Raw genomic sequence first — 19,799 nt, forward strand, 5'->3', positions numbered from 1 at the left:
AGTTTAATAGCTTTTAGCTGCAATCAGTTTTTTATTCTCAAAACTGTGGTACTCCGAGTACATGTATCACCAATTGTAAAATAACCTTCATGCTACATTCAAACAATTTTATAGGAGTATTACACATAAAATAGTTATCAGTCTTGTCAATTCTGTATGAGATTGTATGCAGTGATAAAGTACTGGTATTTTGGTGCAAAAGACAGATCACCTATTTAGTGTTTTACTGAATATTTCTCAAAAATATGGATACTCTCTCAATCATGCATACTTGACAAAAGAAATGACATAAAGAACAAAATGTGTTTGTGAAACACTATGCCCCCGATGGTAACACAGTTCTGGAGTGGGACGTAGACTACAGTGCAATAGTTATGGCCAATGTTAAAGTTTTTCAAATGTAAGTCAAAGGTCACAGTTGAGGTCACATGATCAAAAATTTCTGTACCAATGGAAAGGTCTTGTCATAATGAACACTCTTGTCAAATATTTTAAAGCCTAACCCTTGACAGCGCAATAGTTATTGGCTAGGTTAAAGTTGACAACAGACAGACAGATAGCACAAAAACAATATACTCCCGGGATTTTTTGATCCGGGGGCATAAAAAATCAAAAACTGAAACAGACATTGACTTGTTTTAATCATTATTTACAAAATCTTGAAATTCGTTATAATGAGTTGTTTCTCGATGTGACTGTCATCCTACACCAGGACAGAGCACATTCACAGCACAACACAGCACTAGCAATAAGAATCCCTGCTATCAGAATGAAGAAGGCTGTCTGTACGTCGTCTGGTTTGATTGTGTGTTGACTTAGTAACTGACTGACGTCACTACAGTTATTCTGAAGCTTATATTTCTGATGAATACTTCCCAATATCCCACTGTCCTGTAATTGAGCTAGTCTGTAAAATATGATAGACCAGTTAGAAATTAAATTCAGTATTAATTAAAAAAAACTTTTGTATGAAGAAGGAAATCTTTTTGATATAAACCAACACAACAATATTCCCACACAGGCTCATAGAAATGTTTTTCCGAGTACTCTCCAAAAGAGGAGGGGGGCTTCGCCGCGCGTACTACAGGCCTGCCACCTATTTGGGGAGATGACTGACAGCATGGATTTTCTGTTAGATCTGACGACACAATCCTCGAATATCTATTTTTGCATTCCTTTTTAAATACTGATTTCTAAAGTATTTTTAAAATGTGTGAAAAATACGTAAAACCAAATATCGTGCATCAGCAGTTCAAGTGATTTCCAGTATAGGATTACACTGTATATATAGGAAATGCCATCCTCCGGAATCTTGCACAAATGTCTAGTAATGTACCCCATTTTTTGTGAGGAAACTTCTTAAAGTAGCAATATTTCAATAGCAAATTCTTTGGAAAAGTTATATATTTTGAGGATCGTATTGCCTGACCTTATATATAGTGGGAGTTGTCTCCTCCAGAACCTTGCTTACTTATAGTAACAGGTGCGCTGATAAGTCACACTCTCTCCACATTTACAAAGAATGACATTTTAAAGAAACGTTATTTCCCAGATTAATTAGCAACTTGAAATAAAATTCTTAATAACGAAGTATGATTGATTTTTTTTTCAAACTTACTTCAGAGAAAATATCTCTTTGAAAGGCGAATCCTCTGGAACACCAAACGCGCTGTTATCCTCCACAAACCGCTCTGTAGAGAGCAAAGACCGGCAGTCCGAGAAACTGACAGTTTGAAGATGAGGGACGGGCGAGATAAAGACGTACTTCTCCGTCGTCAATTTCCGGAAGTGAACCTTATCGCTAATGGATAACACATCTGGGTCTTCCCTGGCAAAATCTTGTGCTCCATTGTAGATTTTCTGATAAGTCCCGATATTAGATTTCTGTGAAAATATGTATGTCAAATGAAAATTGAGAAAAGGAAAAATTCGGTCCATGTATGTTAAGATTGCATGAAAAAATGGACGTGGAAGTACAGATATGTATTTCTACCAAATGGCTGGATAAATTTTGCAGAACTGGTTAATGTTATAAGTTCTTGCAAGAAAATGGTATACCCGAAGCACGGAATCCAAGTATGTCCCCGCAATATAGCCCCATTTGTACTCGGATTGTGCTACCAGTTCGTCTAGAGTTTGAAAGTGTATTTTCTCCCTGCGAGCCAATGCCATGCTAGCCACAAGACTTCCGCAGTACACCGCGGTAAGGGACACACATGACACCCAGAAAATACACGTGAACACCCGTCCGCTAGTAGATGACGGTAGTCTGTGACCCGCTACATTGTAGTTATAAACTCGTAGTCAGATACAGTGTAGGGACATTGAAATGTGTTTTCTTTGTTAGTACATTTATGTTACATATATATGTACATGGACAATCGAGCCTCGTTTATCCGGATGCTTGTGTTTCCAAGTAAATCGTCCGGATTTATGAAGTGTCCAGATTACTGCATGAGGCGTAGCTTTTATAAGTGGTAGATATCAATGTAATTTTGTTCCCCACAAAGCCTTTAAGGTGAAGAGGCCGGATAATCGAGGCTCAACTGTATCAATTAAATATAAACCACTGGTAATGAAAGGCGATCAAGTATGTTTTATCGAATTTCAAGTAAGGGTACACTGTACATGCATGCTTGTTGTATTTGTATTTGCAATTTATTACTGAAAGACACATATAAGTACCTTGAAGTACTAGTGCTCCATAAATATACTCGAAGATATCCACGAGGTCTCTTTTTTCTTCAGGTTTTCTTCCATTCCAGTTCCAGTTGAATCGTTCCATTGCATAAAGTAATAAACTTGACAAAATAAGAGCAGTTGAAATGGCATACAAAACAGGCGTGGAGAACATATCCAAATAAATTCTCCATTTGACCGTCTTAGGGTCGGGCATGCGCATCATGAATGCGAAATTTGAATAGAAGAAAGGGATGGTGAAGTCCACCACTTTTTTACGATCTTCTTGTACAGTTAGTGGCACCATAGCAATGTCAACCTCCTAAAATTGTCCCAAGATATGTATTCAATTGTTCAAATACACATACATTCTATCAATATTATAAATTGATACACTGCTAAACAAGAAATGTTTGAGAAACATGTATCCCCCCCCCCCCTTGCGGCAATATTAAAAAAGAGAACAAGTTTATATTTAGAATGTCTGCAATGATAGTGAATACAATTGGTCATCTACTAGTCGGGGGTAAATATACTGTTTGATCTTTATCAGACCTCAATATCATTACTGGGAGTAATTTACCTCTTATGTGAACTACCAGTGTACCAAATTTGATGTCTGTCAAGCAAAGGCTTCTCAAGATATTGAGCAGTCAATTGACCATTGAGCAGTCAAATGACCCTTGACATTGTGACCTCAAAATCATTTGTTCTTCAGAGGGGTACCAGTGTACTAAGTTTGATGACTGTCGAGCAAATGGTTCTAAAGATAATGCATGGACAATATATTCCTATGTCTAGCCGGAGTAGTTTGACCTTTGACATTGTGACCTCAAAATCAGTAGGGGTCATCTACTCTTCAGGGGTACTAGTGTACCGCGTTTGACGACTGTCAATCAATTGGTTCTTAAACACTGAGCGGACAACACTTGGGTCGACCGACCGTCATACCGACAAAACGACAGGTGCAAAGCAATATACCCCCCTTTTCAGGAGGGGGGGGGTATTGACCTTTACAAATGTACTGAAATTCTTGTTAATGTATAGATTTATAGAACAGAACTAACCATTAATTTATTGATATAAATTGATAACACTTCTGATTTAAGTATTTGCTACACAATCGCTTCTGGTATTGAAAGTGTTTATATGACTTGGACGTACTCTTCTGTGAAGCATTCCGATCATCCCCGTCCAGTTCCCGTCTTCCATCAGAATCCCCCACTGCCCGTCTTCTGGTGGGATTACCCGATAACTTCAAAGAAAAGAGTCCCCTCATTAATGCTTTCAACAGGAGTTAATGAAAAATATAAAATGCATTCGTTGCTTTGTAAAATTTGATCAGTGTACCATTGGAGGTATACGTTACTTATATTCGTAATAAAGCCCCACGGTAATAATATAGTGTACTTATATTTGTTGCATATACTTACGTAAAATTTAGTTTATTACAGAGAATTCGTATAATATCCCCACACACCCCTCCTGCTACGACAAGGTTTCCATCCTCCTCAGCAAGCTCCACATAACTCTTGTACTATATTTTAGAATTAAACACGATTCAGAACATGCATGGTATACATTTATCTTGATATAGTGTGGTTTTCATTGAGCTGATTGTCAAATTATGTTGATAACTACAACAACCTGGTATCAATAACATACTCAACATTTTGCAACTTGCTTTTACTCGTACAAGATCCTCGAGAACAGACAGAAAAATGACGAAAGATATTTTTATTCAAATTTCACTGCACACCTGGATAGCTGTGGTTAGGAGTTGTCTCCCGTTGAAGCCAAACTTTGCATTGGGAAAGAGATCTAGTTTTATGTTTCCAAAGCAATCCCAGTCAATATTAAGTTCCTCAAACTCTCTCGTGTTGTTTTCTCGCCACATCAAGGCTAACAAAGCATATCTTTTTTCCCCAGATTTCTTCTATAGACGAAAATCAATGCAGTTTTTAAGCACGTAGTTTTAAGATGGCATTTCCCTTTGTGGGTACAAACAAAATTTATATGGTTATGGTAAGATATTTACATCCACTGAATATTTTCTCCTTTCTTTCTAAGGAAAACCATTGCCGTTTATCAGTTCATGAACAACACTAGGCATATCACCTGTACAGATTTCTTGATCAGTGGCTGTTCCATCAACGAAACGTACTATATAGCTATGACGTACATATCAATAATACAATAATTGATCTTTTTAATCCTACTTTAAATGATTCTTTATACAGATATAAATATAAACAATAAAATGTCTTTCTTTGGTTGTTAGTACGGGAATTAACGTCGCAGCTATTGCCGAAAAAATTTACATAACCCGATTACGCGGGTTATATATTTTTTGTGCAACAGCTGCGACATTAATTTCCGTACTAACAACCAAAGAAAGCATTCAATTGTTTAAGCAAACTTTAGCTCATTCTTACTTCAAGTTCATAAAAGTTACCTGTATTAGCAAAACATTGTCCATGGATACATTTAAGCAATAGTCAGTGTTGTTTTCTATGTTTATAGACTCCTCCTCCATAGAGAACACGATCCAATACGACATCGCATACAGGGCAGTCCTCCGAATGTTCTCTGGTTGCCTATCAAAGGCTGTTGCCTGTAAAAAATTGAAGTGCACCATATGAAGTACAATGAATATGGAATAAATATAATTTTGCTTCGAGTTTAAAATTATTTCACGGAATCGGACAATACCTAACTTTGAAATCATATATCTTCACTTGTCCGTTCGATATTCAGAATCATGATTTATGTCCTATATTATTGAACATCACTCTAAACAAGCATATCACCCATAAAAAATGATTAGGTATTAAAATATATATGCTCTTTTAAATAATTCAAAAGTATAAGATTTTTTTCCCACCATTTTTGGTAAGTAATAGCGCTACAAGTTTTGTTTTATTCGGTCATATACTACCGGTACAACTGTAGCAAGTTCACAAAAATATATACTGCTTGATCTAAACAGTCATCATACGTTTTTGAAAAATTAATAAAATATGAATAAAAATGATATAAGGAATTTTCTCAAAAATCTATCGGTAAAAATATAAGAAAAACTTCTTAAAGTATAGAGGAAACATTGATGATATGCATCGAAGCAAGAAATTGAATCAAAATTTATTTATGAGAAAAAGATTATTTTCAAGTTTCAAGTTTTTATTTAAGACAAAGACCCCAACTGGGGTATATGAATGCAAATGATACAACAAAATAACATACAAGCATGAAATGAGTGGCACTAATGTTAATTACTATATACATGTACATGTATAGTTCCAAAAATCAAAGTATTTCAAAATCCTTGGTATCAGAGTTCCTTTTGAAGGTTATCATGTCTTACCGTAAACACTTACGTAGAGTGCATACGGCGCGGATCTAAGAAGAAAGGCACCACATATATACATTTGTGCGTCATCATACTCATCTTATTCGTTATTGATTATTGACAACCGATCGAACTCCACGGATGTTAATGAGCACATGATAACTAAAAATGCGCACTAATTAACAATATTTCTAAACGCACATTAGATCAGTTTATTCTGCTTTCTCTCACCAGAGGGCGCGCTACCCAAGTTTCACTTAAAAGGGTAAAAGAAGCTTGCGTATTGCACCCTCTTGTGAGAGAATGAATATCCAGTATGCAAAAAAAAAAAAAAAAAAAAAAAAACTTTCGTAGCAGATTTTTTTTACGATAATTGGATTGATTAGCGTGATGAATATTAATAAGCAAACCCGTTTTCTCCGATGTATGCCTGTTACATAGGAAATATTATTCTACAAAACTCAAAGGTGCTTTGATTTGATTAAAAGAAACCGACTCCTTTAATTTTTTCTCGGTCACCCTCTCAGACCTCTGTTTGCGTTATCTTTACTAACATCGTTTACGCTAGGATGTTGCTGTGATAATTTTCCAGTGACAAACCATCTCTTGAGCGTTTGCAAGACTGTGTATATAGAGAGCCCCAAAACGGTCCCAGACAAGTTTTCAATGCTCAAACTATACAAAATCGGAACTAATTTTACATCAAAAGTCACGGGGTGAAGAGGATTCTTAAACGTTGCTCATTGTTAGCATGTAATTGTGCCAACCCAGTGTGTCAACAATGCACATGCAGTCATGTATTTCTTTAGATCTTTTACATGTTTACCTTAAATCACTGCTGACTTAATGCATGTCCTTCCAAATAATGGATTTAAAGGGGACAAACTACCTTTTCCAGCACAGCTCCAGTAAAGGAGCGGTTTCCAATGACAACGGCATGTACAGTTGGATCTCTGTGTTGCCATAGTGATTCTATGAATTCCTCGGTCGGGTCTATCGTACGATGTGACGTCTGCACATACAAGTCCCCCAACAAATCGGCAATGATGTATGCTATGGGAGCTAAATAGAAATGTCATAAAATCTCACATTTATAATATGATATGAGCGTCAATTCAAAAAAATTTCGCTGCAATTTTATGTTTTTAACTTTTCGTGATAAGACAGCACCGTGAAACACTATAAAGAAAGAAAAACAAACATTGTAAAACAATGCATTAATATGTACATACCAGTCCTAACAAATTAAGTAGAACATTTCTACCAATAGCTCAGCCTTTTGATCGTAGGAAACAATGTTTGAATCAAATAAACTCGGTAAAATTTACCTCTGCTAAGCTAACGCATGTTCTGAAGTGAAATATGCAGTCTATGTCACTGTTTGACTGATTGGTGTGACGTAATACAAGCACCCGCCGCCTACTGAAAGTCCAAGGTATTGAAAAATTTGTAATATTCTGCTATGCACGGCAGTATACCAAAAGTGAATTCATAACATCGGAGTTAAAATCAAATATACTTTTGCAAATGTTTTCTCTTATATAACACTATTTGAGCAATCCGTATATATCACTGTATAAATCAGATACGTCACATGACTATAAATGATTGTAATGTCATAGACGGTCGACGTATTTTTACAGTGACGTCATAAGTGGGCAACGTGTTAAAAGTATTTAATTAAAAAAATACCATTGAGGTTTGAAAAATTATTTCATGGGCTTTGAATTATAATATATAACAAATATTTGTTTTAAACCAGTCACAAATGTCCTTCGGGTTTCATGGGATGTGATCATGTGACCAACTTTTTCTATATCCCGATTAATGTTTTAAAATAATACCTTATTTCTTCAAAATATCCCCTAAAAAAGAGTTTTCATTGACTTTTAATCAGTAAAATTCTACTTAAAAGTGGTTGTATTTGCCCCCCCCCCCCCGAAAAAAAAAATCCAGGTAAAAACAAAAGTGACGGACAGACGGATAGTCAGAAAGAGACGGAACCTGTCGTGTAAAACTCGTTTGGTACGAAAAAGAATAGATAGAGAATTTACGGACATCGTAAAGTTTTTGGCATCCCCGGCATACATGTAGTTGTAAACAGTTCCTTGCAAATTTTTAAGGTTATAAGAAACTCTGATATAACGAATTTATACGGATATAGATTTAGTGTCCCGGAGAGGTTAAAAATAAGGAAATTTACATCTTTATTTTTATAAATCTCAAAATTCAGAATGCTAATTTCACATTATTTTCTTTAAGTATTTATATTTTAAATTTATTTATTTTTTTAGTTCTCCAAGGTAAGTTTTCTTTTTAACACTTTCTCTAATCATATTCGGTATTCCAAATTCACAATATATATTTAACGCATTATACGGCTATAACGAATTACGGATAAAGCTAAGTAAATTCACAGGTCCCCAGGATTTCTCTACAATCGAGTTTTACAGAGTAATTAGTAATCAGGTAACTCTATAAAAACTCACCTTTGTCGTCCGGGAACAGAAGAGTTGCGTGGTTCCATTTTACAGCTTCAATTGCTTTCCCAAGGAACTCCAATCCGTCTTTTACCGAATTGTTACCAGTTTCATTAAATGTAGCGATACCATTACTTTCTAAGAAGTAATTATCTCGAAAACACGAATACAGTTCTTCTTTGGAGGAATCGTTCAGACAAGAGTTACCTGGAATTACGTGTTACGAAATTAAAAAGTATCAATAGTATTGAATTGAATATGGAAAATTAAAACGAAAATACAATGAGATAAAATATTTTCATTTAGCAGAAATCCTTTAAATGGAAAATTAAGAATAAAGTTCGCCACTTGTATGAAAAATAATGTACGAGAAAAATAGCACTAACCAAAATATCTATCCAAAATGGAGTGCGAGTGAGAATCAAAAATATGAACTTGAAGGTAAAAGAAAAAAAGAATCATTCCAAATAAAAAAGAGTAAGTCAAAGCTCGTTCAGAATGTGGTTTCTAAATACACTGTATATGATGCGCAGCTTTATATGTACTTTTATCCGTTATGAGTTATGCAATCAATGAAAGACTCCCGGGTATATCTGATAATAAGCACTATGTGAACAAGTGCCTCTGATTCTCAAATGAAAAGGTATGTTCAATCAAAACTTGAAATAAACGAAAATAAATTTTGGTTTAAATATATCATCAGTTAATTTTATCACTGTATATAATTTACAAACAACGAGCAAAAGACAGGAAAAAAATCTTGAGTATGTTTATCTACAAAAACTCCATGACTGCATGAACAAAACTGATAAAAGTAACTATGCTTGAGTAGATATTTGTTTAGAGTGCTAAGTCTTTGTGTATGAACACAAGTTTAAGACACATAAAAAATATAGAATAAAATTTGATACGCTTAAAAGTATTCAGATTCAGTAAGCAAAAGTAAGTCAGATTTCTAAAATCGATACTTAAGGAGTGGTCAGATGTTACTGGAGTAATGAAATAGGGCATAAAACAGGGACTTCTGGAAATTCCAGAGGAGGGATCGGGAGCCTAGGAGGAGTAAGCATCCCCTGTCGACCGGTCACACCCGCCGTGAATCCTATGCATTAATCAGGTAGATGGAACTGATACTGATGAAATGGTCAGTTATAATTGTGATAATGGTCACTATAAGACGTTGCTTGATTCAGTATACATGAACCACTGACACAATTGACACCCATGACAAAATTTAAGGACATTGGCATAACAAACTTTCACAAAGTCATTTGTTAAACTGCAATCCGACTTTTTTCTTTTAAGCGTTTGAATACATATACATGTATAAATTTCAGAACATAATTGATTATCTTTTATTTGTAAAGCACTTGAATCTTGAAGCACTTGAATGGCGAACTTGATTCTTGTAATGTTTCTTTTTTTCTATGTCAGAGACAAGAGGAGACATCTTTGAATGTTTTAACCGTTACAGATTACACGATCACGTACCCAAGTGCCCTCAGTGTTCAAAATAGACTGGTACAATTATCCAGTGGGTGATCTGCACCGAGGAAATCACTCGTTTATATATTTTACTATTCAACTCCAGGGCAGCAAGATCTAATTAATGAATGTTGGTGACATTAGCACGAACATGAATAATGATTTCCCCAATATTTGTTTTATCTTATATTGAAAATAAAAAAAAACTGAAATACTTCTATACACTAATGAAAAATGTTTTTGGACTTTGAGAAAATGATATCGTATAAAAGTGAAAATACTGAGTTGATTTGTTTCATTTTCAGCATAGGGTACCTGTCATTGTCCCCCAAGAAAAATGTTTAATGACAACAAAGTTTTAATAAATTGTTTGATTATTTGTCGTTCAACGTCCCACTCGAGAATTTGGAGATGTCACCTGCTTTAGGTGAATTGCCACAATTTTTGATCTATGCACGGCCGTAGCAGTGAGGGATCGTTCCAAGGCCTACCTTGACATCCGTTTTTAAGGTCTCATCAGAAAGACCCGTGACTTTCATTTCTAGTGCCAGGCTCTTGGCGAAGGAACGATCACGTCTTATGTTTGCCGAGGCGCCGGGGACTAGAATCGAGCCCAGACCTCCCGATGAAGAAGCGAGAGTTCTATACCACTAGGCTACCGTGATGAACAGAAATCACTGTTTCTGACTTAAATGGAGAAAGCACATTTAAACAAAGTACTGAATTACGTCATCTTGGTCTAATATAATGTTGAAAATATTTGAATTGATTAAAAATGTGTATTATGTAGTAGAATTCAGTTAATTTTAAAGCAAAAGACAGGTCTATATCTAACAGCATAAAAGTACCAACTCTTCAGTTTGCGTTGTATTGAGAAGACCCTTTAAATAGCATGAATGGCTTTCTTTTTTCACCAAAAAATAAAAATTCTATGAAAATTACTCTATTTGATGGATTTCTTTATATTAATGACAAGAGTATTCAATGATTTCGAACGCACATATATAATTTTGTTTATTTGTTTGTTTGTTTAAATAATCATTGATTGCAAGTTTTATGTGTCTTTAAGCTTAAGATAGTTATGTTATATTTAAAGGTTTCTCTTGTTTTTGTACGAATTAATGGTTTTTATTGGTCATTAATATAAATTTCTACGAAATTGAGAGATTTTGAGAAAATATTAATTGCCATCATTTATAAGCTAGTCCCGTTAACTCCTTTATTGGAATGACTAATGAATTTTGTCAGTTGAAAATTGTAGTATACACTGTATTAATATACATGTCAGATGCTTATAGATTTAATTTCTAGATAAACCTGATGTAAAAACATATCGTATTCTGTTTGAACATTTTTGGTTCCATTAGCCAGTAATTTAAGTCCCCTCTCAATCGTCTTCTTGTCGTTTAACGCGTCAATTTTCACAATAATCAAAACAAATTGCAGAAATATATTGTTATGAGCTTAAAAGGTGGAATAAAAACAGATACGTGCACGACTCCATTAATCCAGGTTAATCTATGTACTGTCAGTATAGATTTCTATCTCCAGTGTAAAATAAAATTGTCATCTAATTTTGGAAATGGGGACTAAAGGTGAAACGCTAACAAGGCTGTCAAAAGAAACGGCAAATGTTCCCCCAATCGAGCTTCATGCATTGGGGGGATTCAAAACCAAAACAGGCACTGATAGGGGGTTCGTGTTTTTACATAAATACATGGGAGGACCAAAGAAAGATTCTCTGAAGTTTCCATGAGGACAAGAGCTGACAAACCACGCATTAAAATAAACTAAGAAAAACATCAGACATTTGCGAAGTAAAGAAGGTAAGGATAATTTAATGTAAATGTAATTTTGTGGAATACCGTTAACGTAACTTTATGGGAACATGTAATTGACATTTATTGGCTTAATTCAAAACAGCAAATTTTTGGACAATTAAACGAAAATGTAATTTTAATTGGCTTAAGTAAATGTAAAATAAATGTTATTTTGTGGGTGTATGAAAATGTAATTTGTTGGGCTAATGTAATACTATTATTGCGGGAATATTTTAACGTCAATCAAACATGGTATAAATAGAGGATATTCAATGTTTTGTAGATGAATATGGAATTTATTTCACGAGTGGGACAGGATTTTTTTTATATTTTCACGAGTGCGAAACACGTTCAAATAATACCGTCAATTATGTGTTTTCAATTTATTACATTTTCAACAGTGAAATACTGTGATTTATTTATTGAATAAAAGAGATATTCTCTCACAGTATGAAAGGATACCAAAATGATATTCTCTCACAGTGTGAAAGGATATATCAAAGTAAGTAAAATATAATTTCTGTCCTGTCATAAGATAGAGATAGTAACTAAGCATCTTGATAGAGCTAAAACTACAAATTTCTTCCCAAATATGTTACTATTAAAATGCATGCTATGTAATGTTTTCAATCACACAACTGCTAAACTATGACGTCTCAACCGCTCAACTATGACGTCAAGCCTATGACACTGTGTTAAGAAAAGACAGCTGCAAAGGGAAAATCAAAGAAAATGTAATAAACAGAAAATTCAATGTTTTGTAGATGAATATGGAATTTATTTCACGAGTGAGACAGGATTTTTTGATATTTTCACTCGTGCTTCGCACTCGTGAAAATATAAAAAAAATCCTGTCTCACTCGTGAAATAAATTCCATATTCATCTACAAAACATTGAATATTCTATATGTATTCAATAAGTATAATCATGCGGACCAGTGAAAATTTTAGTAACACAAGTGCTTCTGATTTGATTCCCTGCTTCATACATCTTTGGAATATAAAAATACTGATCATGATTGGAGATTATATTGAACTTTTTTTCATGTAAGCTACATGTATGAAAAAAAATATAAAAACTCTAACAATTTTTTGTTTCGATTTTTTGTATGCTTATGCCTGATATCTATTTTGTTAAATTATGTGAAGTATGATCTAAGCACATAAGGTTTTTCCCCGAAACCCTATTAACCAGTTGAAATTCGTGTCTTAGACACGTGGAGTTGGGTCCAACTTTAACATGATTTTAACTTTTTCATAAAAGGGCGAGGCCCTTATTTCTTTTTATACTTTATGCAGTGAGCAGAAGTTATCAACAATGAAAAAATCCTTGAGACAGAATATCATAACATTTTATATAATTAATAGATTTTATCAGAAAATTAGAAGATATTATCCCGACATCAAAGGCCTGTAATGATTCGTTGTTTTGTGCGAAGTATGGTGAACCCGACAGTAAAATACATTCCTGTCAAATTACTTAATGTGGATAACTAGAACCGAACAAAGAATATTAACTGGAGGGATCTAAAAACGTTACGTGAACACAAGGATTAAGCCCGGGTTAAGCAGGCGTGTGACGGCAGAATCACTTATTTTTGTCAATGGTTCAAATTAATGGCGAGAAAGAGGTGAAGACTTTTAATACAATCTCCATTCATTTTTTGGTCTCTAAATAACGTTTATGTGGTTTTCCTGTCATTTTTTTGCAGATGTTTAATTAGGAAATTTAATATACCTAATGTGTAAACTTAATACGTGGATTCATGGTAAACATTTTATGTTTCATTATATGGCTTAAACCTACAATTCACCATATTGCCTCATTTCGAGTTGTTTCCAGAGAAATTAATGAACTAAGTATTAACTTAATACTAAGAAAAAAATTACTAACATGTTTTTTTTTTTTACAATGTAAAGGTATCATACCTGTCAATTTCATGTTAATTTCGTTTGTCCATGTTAAGAATAGGTGTTCCTTTCCTTTACGTTCTGTCTGTGTACCTTAAACCTGATCTAAATCCAAGTTGTTTTGTGTTCTTTGGTCTCTCAGGCTCTTCATTAAACAAACATTAATCTTCATATAACGTCGACTTTGAGATGTTTTCTAAATTGATTCCATTTCATTATCTTAAGCAATGAAATGTTATGATTAAGAGGGGTTATCCAAAAATTCGCGGAATGATGTGATAAAATTAATACGATGCAGTCTGTGCTTACAAAATTTATAAGGAAAATAAAACAACAAAAGTTTAAGAAATATTGAAAATTTTAGCTTGATACGTTGATAATTTGCCAAATTATTTTAAAATAAAAAAAGACATTATATGATCACCCGGTGCTGTTGCCGTTTAGTTTCATGACGTTCAACAACGTCATTGTTTCTCAATGTCCACTGCCTCTACTTCATACACTTATCTTGATGAGATTCCCTGGAGGTAAGGACTCAAACCCGTATTGTTCATATGATTTTACAATGTCATGAACAGCTGCTTGCAATGTATATAAATATAATATTGTAAATGGATTTATACATAGGGAAAGATCCTCACTTGGTTATATGCCAGCATATTTTGCTTATGGGAGTCACAGGTGCTTGAGGACAGGACCCTCCCCTCCCCCCCGATATAGACCCCCGGGCCTATTCGACTTTTTTTCTCATAAATTATATACGGATGACACATTTGTGATATAATCTATATCATCAATTCGGAAAATTGGCTGAAACAAACATTTTATAAAATTAATACCCTACTCTATATATATAAATGATTTATAAATAGAGAGTGGGGTAGATTTTATAAAAAAATGTTTGTTTTAGGTAATTTATCGAATTGTAGGTTTAGATTATATCACAAATATGTCATTGAAAGATAATTTATGTTTTAAAAAGGTCGAAAAGGCCCGGGGGTCTATAACGGGGGTGGGGGGTCCTGTCCTCAAGTATCTGTGCTTGGGCGGGTAAACGCATATAATTCAAATAATAATGTTCGAAGCTTACGACCAGAAAAAAAATTGAAGGTTTTTACAATGCTTAAATCTGTAGCTCTCTGGCAATCATTTAAATCTTAAGAACCCGAAACCTGTAAAAGATATATGATTCAACTGTACATATATTTAAAATACTTTCATACTATGTACATGTATATATTACGTACTTCTATACAGAAAGAAATAAAAAAATAAAGCACTCAAGGCATTGCATCGTACAAGTGCTCTATTGGGCCTCGTGGAACTAAAACAGACACAATAACTTGAAAATGCCATAAATTAAATGGTTGCCATGGAAACATTTTTGGCTTCTTAAAAGAAACAAAAGGGAATAACAGAACTAGCTTTTGTACAAAACCATGTATTGGAATCGTAGACTGTAAATTACACACATTATTTGTGTAACAATACTGCTTCTCTGAATGGAGCGAACTTTCAGCATTGTGTCGTTATTCTATACATGCAGAAAGGGAACTGAAAGGGTGTTTTATGAAAAATCTCCAGAGTTTAACATCAATTCGACAGTCCATTCAGCGAGCCCACACCAGCATTATCATGTATTGTACCACAGTACTTTTATTTCATTATAATGTTAATTTTGCTAACAAAGACTTCTTGTGGTGTATTTCACAATTTCATATTTTTTTTCCAGAAAACTTGATGGAATTCCAAATGCTGTAATATTGCTAATTGCAATGGAAATTTTCCAGTTTATTGTTGGTCCCGCTGGACTACTGTAGATCAATTGAAAGGTTTCATTTCTCGCTCTTTTGGACCGAACACTGCGCTTATACACCATCACTGGGTTTCATTGTGAGGCGCAAGAATACTGTCCCATTAAACTTTGTTCTCACTCGAAATACATCAGTAAAACCTCTGATATTCTTTGTGTCAGTCCTACTTCTGGTTTCTTCCTGTAAATTATGGACTTTACAGTTTCTCATGCAGGGCATGCCCTTTCATATTTATTTGATTATTCTTAAACATTTAGAAATTTTACTTTTTGTGACAAACTGTGAATACCAATAATGTGTTCTCTGAAGAACTCTAATTCAGACTTTATGGGAATCGAGCACCATACTGGGATCCGTGACATATCCATTTTATCCACACCGTGTGTATCTTTTTTTTCACAACGATGGAATTTTGGTAAGATTTCGCCGACAGACTTTTTTTGGCTAAACGTGTTCATGATTGGTTAATATGTTCCATCTCTTTGGGTGTTCTTGATTGAGAAACGTGAATAAGTGTTATTTGTATGTCTACTTTAAAGATCATCCAGATATACGATCTGGATCATCCAGATTTACGATCTGGATCATTTAGACTTACGAGATTACATGTATATGATTTGTATTGAGAAAATTCTACTTTCAGTTTACGCAGAATAGGGATAATATCAAACGGTTTACAGATAATATCGGTAATCTTTCTTCTTCTTTTTTAGAATTTGAAATTACAATACTATTTACTGGAATTTTGTAAAACAAAAATTACTGTTAAAGAATTTGAAGATATTTACATTTATGGTTATTGCAAAAGTGACTTGAAGGATTAGAGAAAAATAAATCTTTCAACACTGCAATATACCACTTTTTGAAATCCCATTTAATGTAAGTATTCATTAACTATGTGCTTACTTGAAAACTGACAAATTCAAATCTTTAAAAGGGGAATTCATTAATCACCCAGTATCTTAGATTTTACAGGGACTGAGGTTCTTTCACAGATCTAAATGGGGGGAGTTCATTCCATTGAATCTAGAGCCTTTGACGAGAAATGACAAGGCGGTTGCTGATGGCGGCTTTTTAACACAGGATTAGACATTCATAGAAGAAGCGTTCTTTCTCGTAGAGTAATTCGAATCCGCCTGCAATAATATTGCCTCCCTAACAGCTGAGCGCAGCATCTCTTTTTACAAATTAAACAATGTCCTTTCAGTCTAAAATCTGGATAGTTCATTCCTCCATTTTTGGTGTCAAAATTTCATTTCCGTGCAAGATCTGCCCCTTTTGAAAACGGAACAATACCACTTTCAGCAGCAGCTTTGGATTTCATCTTCCGCGTTTTGTTGTTAGACTAAGAAAGCTAAATGAAACATAATTTGAGTTATTGTCTGTTCTGGCTATTTCAATATGCACAGGTTTTTCCCATTCATTGATAATTAAAGACGTATTTAGCCGTATAAAGAATGAACTATTTCTAAGTTTCATGAGCGAGATCGTCTATTTTCTCTTTCATTTTGATCCTCCTGCGAACCTTTCGGGTTTCTCAAATTAAAACAGTACCAAGTCAACATATTGAAGTAAAATAGTTTCTAAGAAGGCATATACATCCCAATATGTAAAAATGAATGAAATCAATAGCTGTGTTATATATTCAATTATGTAATCCATACACGAACAAAGGGTCATCTAAATACATCCATAACATTTCATACGAACTTAAAAGCGTTTTTGTATTCATATTGACAACCTATTCAAGAAAAGTGGACATAATTTCAAAAGTGCAAACAAAAAAGTAGCGAATAAGATCGCATAAATAATAGATTGTTTAAAGTTTTATTTAAGCTTTGTTTTGGAATCCCTAAGTGCATAAATACCTCTAAAGACATGTACAACTATTCTATTGTACCCAATTCAATCCTAGTCATTATGGTACAATCGGGCATTCAGAGCTAATGAAAAACCCTCTATAAATATCTTTTTACTTTATTTATCAGTTTCAATAGACTTACCGAACTGCCTTTCATTCGAATGAAATGCGACGAACGTATTTACGAAATTCTTTCAGAACAATGAATAGAGTTAAAGAAAATTAAAGGAGAATTACGAACAGATACAATGATTTGTACATAGATTCTGTGATGTTTAGTCCTGACGTATAACCATTTGGAAATGCTAGGGAGACATACCTTACTTTAATACAGGAAGTGCTTTCAGCATTCATCCTCGCCTCTTTGTGAAAACAAGCAGTTAATATAACAGGTAATTTTTTTTATTTGTCTGATTTTGTGTGATAACATAATTATGACTTTTGTGTCGAGTATGCATTTTCGACAATATTATGCTCTTCTGCATAAAACATATGCAACATCTTCTGCATCGCCGAGAAGCAAAAAGTTTAAATCTACAAAATATGGTTGACAGGTAGGATGTGAATAATGCCTTCGAAAATCCAATTCCCGAATTCTAAGGTAGATGTATACAGAAGTAAAACTTCATTGATAAGTTAAAGTTTTACACCCTTACAATAGCTAACTGACTTACAGTGATAGAGTGCCATGAAATATTAAAATTCCCATAATGAAGCTTCACAGCCTTCTCATTCAAACAAAAAATAAAACCTTTTTGACGAAACCTCATAAACACAGAAGTTTGTCACGTCCGGAGTGTGAGAATACAAAACTGTATTGTTTTAAACGCTTGTTGGCCCCTAAAGGTGCATTCATATTTGATCTCCTGGGAAATTTGAATATTTTTTTCTTTTTGTTAAATAAGTTCTTTTTTGTGCTCGTTGTCGATCTGTAAATTAATGTGTATGCTCTTTTGTCAATATTATGGTATGTTTGATAGAGGGAACGATATAGTTTGAAGGATGTAATCGTCTTTGGGTATGAACTGTATTTTTTCATACATGTATTCATGGCAAATTGCTTCATATTTAGTTATATCTATATAACTACCTTCTAGTAATTACGAGACCTGTAAATTTTAAAAGACTGGTATATGAGGTTGATTAGACTTTTGTTTCTAAGAAGAAGATTTTTTTTATTAACTCCTTGTAAGTATTTCCACTGCCTCAACCTAAGAGTTGTACAACTTCAACCAGATGAACAATAACTGTATTTAAAACTCAACAACCCGAGGAAACCCCATACAATTAACATGATATAACGAATAAAAATTCTAGCCATTTAAAAGTTTTTATTACAAAGATCGAAGGCATTTCTGAAAAGAAAATACAATTTTAATTTAATTGAAGATGCAAGTAATAAACCTCACAGAGTGCACATTTTTGAAACTCTCTTTGAATATGGATTTCTATCAGAGACTTTGACTAAAAGAAAAAAGAAGTGGAAGGAAAGTAGTTTCTTCTACATTTTATGCACAAGTTAAAAAAATGAATCACCTTTATGATGCATTTTTTTTTTTACTTCATTTCAAAAGGTGAATAATTTCTGACTTAACGGATGTTTCTTTATACGAGATGTGAGTTTTATAATTAAACTAATGCAGTATCCTTTATACATTAAAAACCTCTTTTGAGTTAAGCGATTCTTTTCTTCTAGATTACGTGAACTGTGGAAAAAAAGTAATCAAAATATTGTTTTGGCTATAATAATGGAAGTGCCTGCTGGATAAAGTATTGTACTTGTAATCAAAATCTCATTTCAGTCGTATTGATCACAGCATTGTCATTTACCGACTTTCAAAATGCACATGAAAAGGAGACTCTGGAAATCGAACGCAGCCCAAACTTTGAAGTTTACTATAGATGTTGTATCGAAATAATCAAAAAATCCATGAATCCTTCATAAAGTGACAGGAAAAACTCGATAGTTAGGTTTGTTTCGATTCAATTTCTCATGAACAGTCCTTAACTACCAAAGAAGTTAATGCAATATGTAGATTTACTTTTCAAAGAATGTGTGATAATTCTACTATTCGAAATTGTAAAGCTTAGAATGTATGCGCATGCGTGATTGATTCCTTTTCTTTTGATTAAGAATAGTGATTTCAGTGGACATCTTTTATTCAACTTAAACATTATGGGTCTTAATAGGGTTAAATTAAGGCAAAAAGAAAGGGCATTATTTTTCTTCGATACATTTGATTTACTGGTGGGCAACAACCTTACACGAAAAATCAGCAGTGAAAAATAAATGGGCGATTTTAGTTTTGTTTGTTACAGAATAACGTGCGCTTAATTTGGCGAGCCCTGTTCTTGTTCTTTGACAGATTTTATGTCGCGGATTTCAATGGCAGGCATTTG

At 33.8% G+C, this 19,799-nt stretch overlaps 1 protein-coding gene across 1 annotated transcript; it reads right to left on the reverse strand.

Moving 5' to 3' along the window:
- Positions 1–53: 53 nt before the first annotated feature.
- On the reverse strand, positions 54–10,315 carry LOC133197476 (probable glutamate receptor). The gene is made up of 11 exons (XM_061333540.1): positions 10,309–10,315; positions 8,518–8,715; positions 6,918–7,090; positions 5,135–5,293; positions 4,439–4,612; positions 4,113–4,216; positions 3,844–3,934; positions 2,686–3,001; positions 2,059–2,279; positions 1,619–1,884; positions 54–907 (listed from the first exon to the last, which is right to left on the reverse strand). Exons 1-11 carry the CDS (start codon positions 10,313–10,315, stop codon positions 670–672), a joined length of 1,947 nt encoding a protein of 648 aa, XP_061189524.1. The 3' UTR covers positions 54–669.
- Between the last annotated feature and the right edge of the window lie 9,484 nt (positions 10,316–19,799).

Source organism: Saccostrea echinata, unplaced genomic scaffold, assembly GCF_033153115.1.
Source record: "Saccostrea echinata isolate AGI-Se365-2 ecotype Australia unplaced genomic scaffold, CSIRO_AGI_Sech_v1 ptg000001l, whole genome shotgun sequence".
Classification (NCBI taxonomy): Eukaryota; Metazoa; Mollusca; class Bivalvia; order Ostreida; family Ostreidae; genus Saccostrea; species Saccostrea echinata.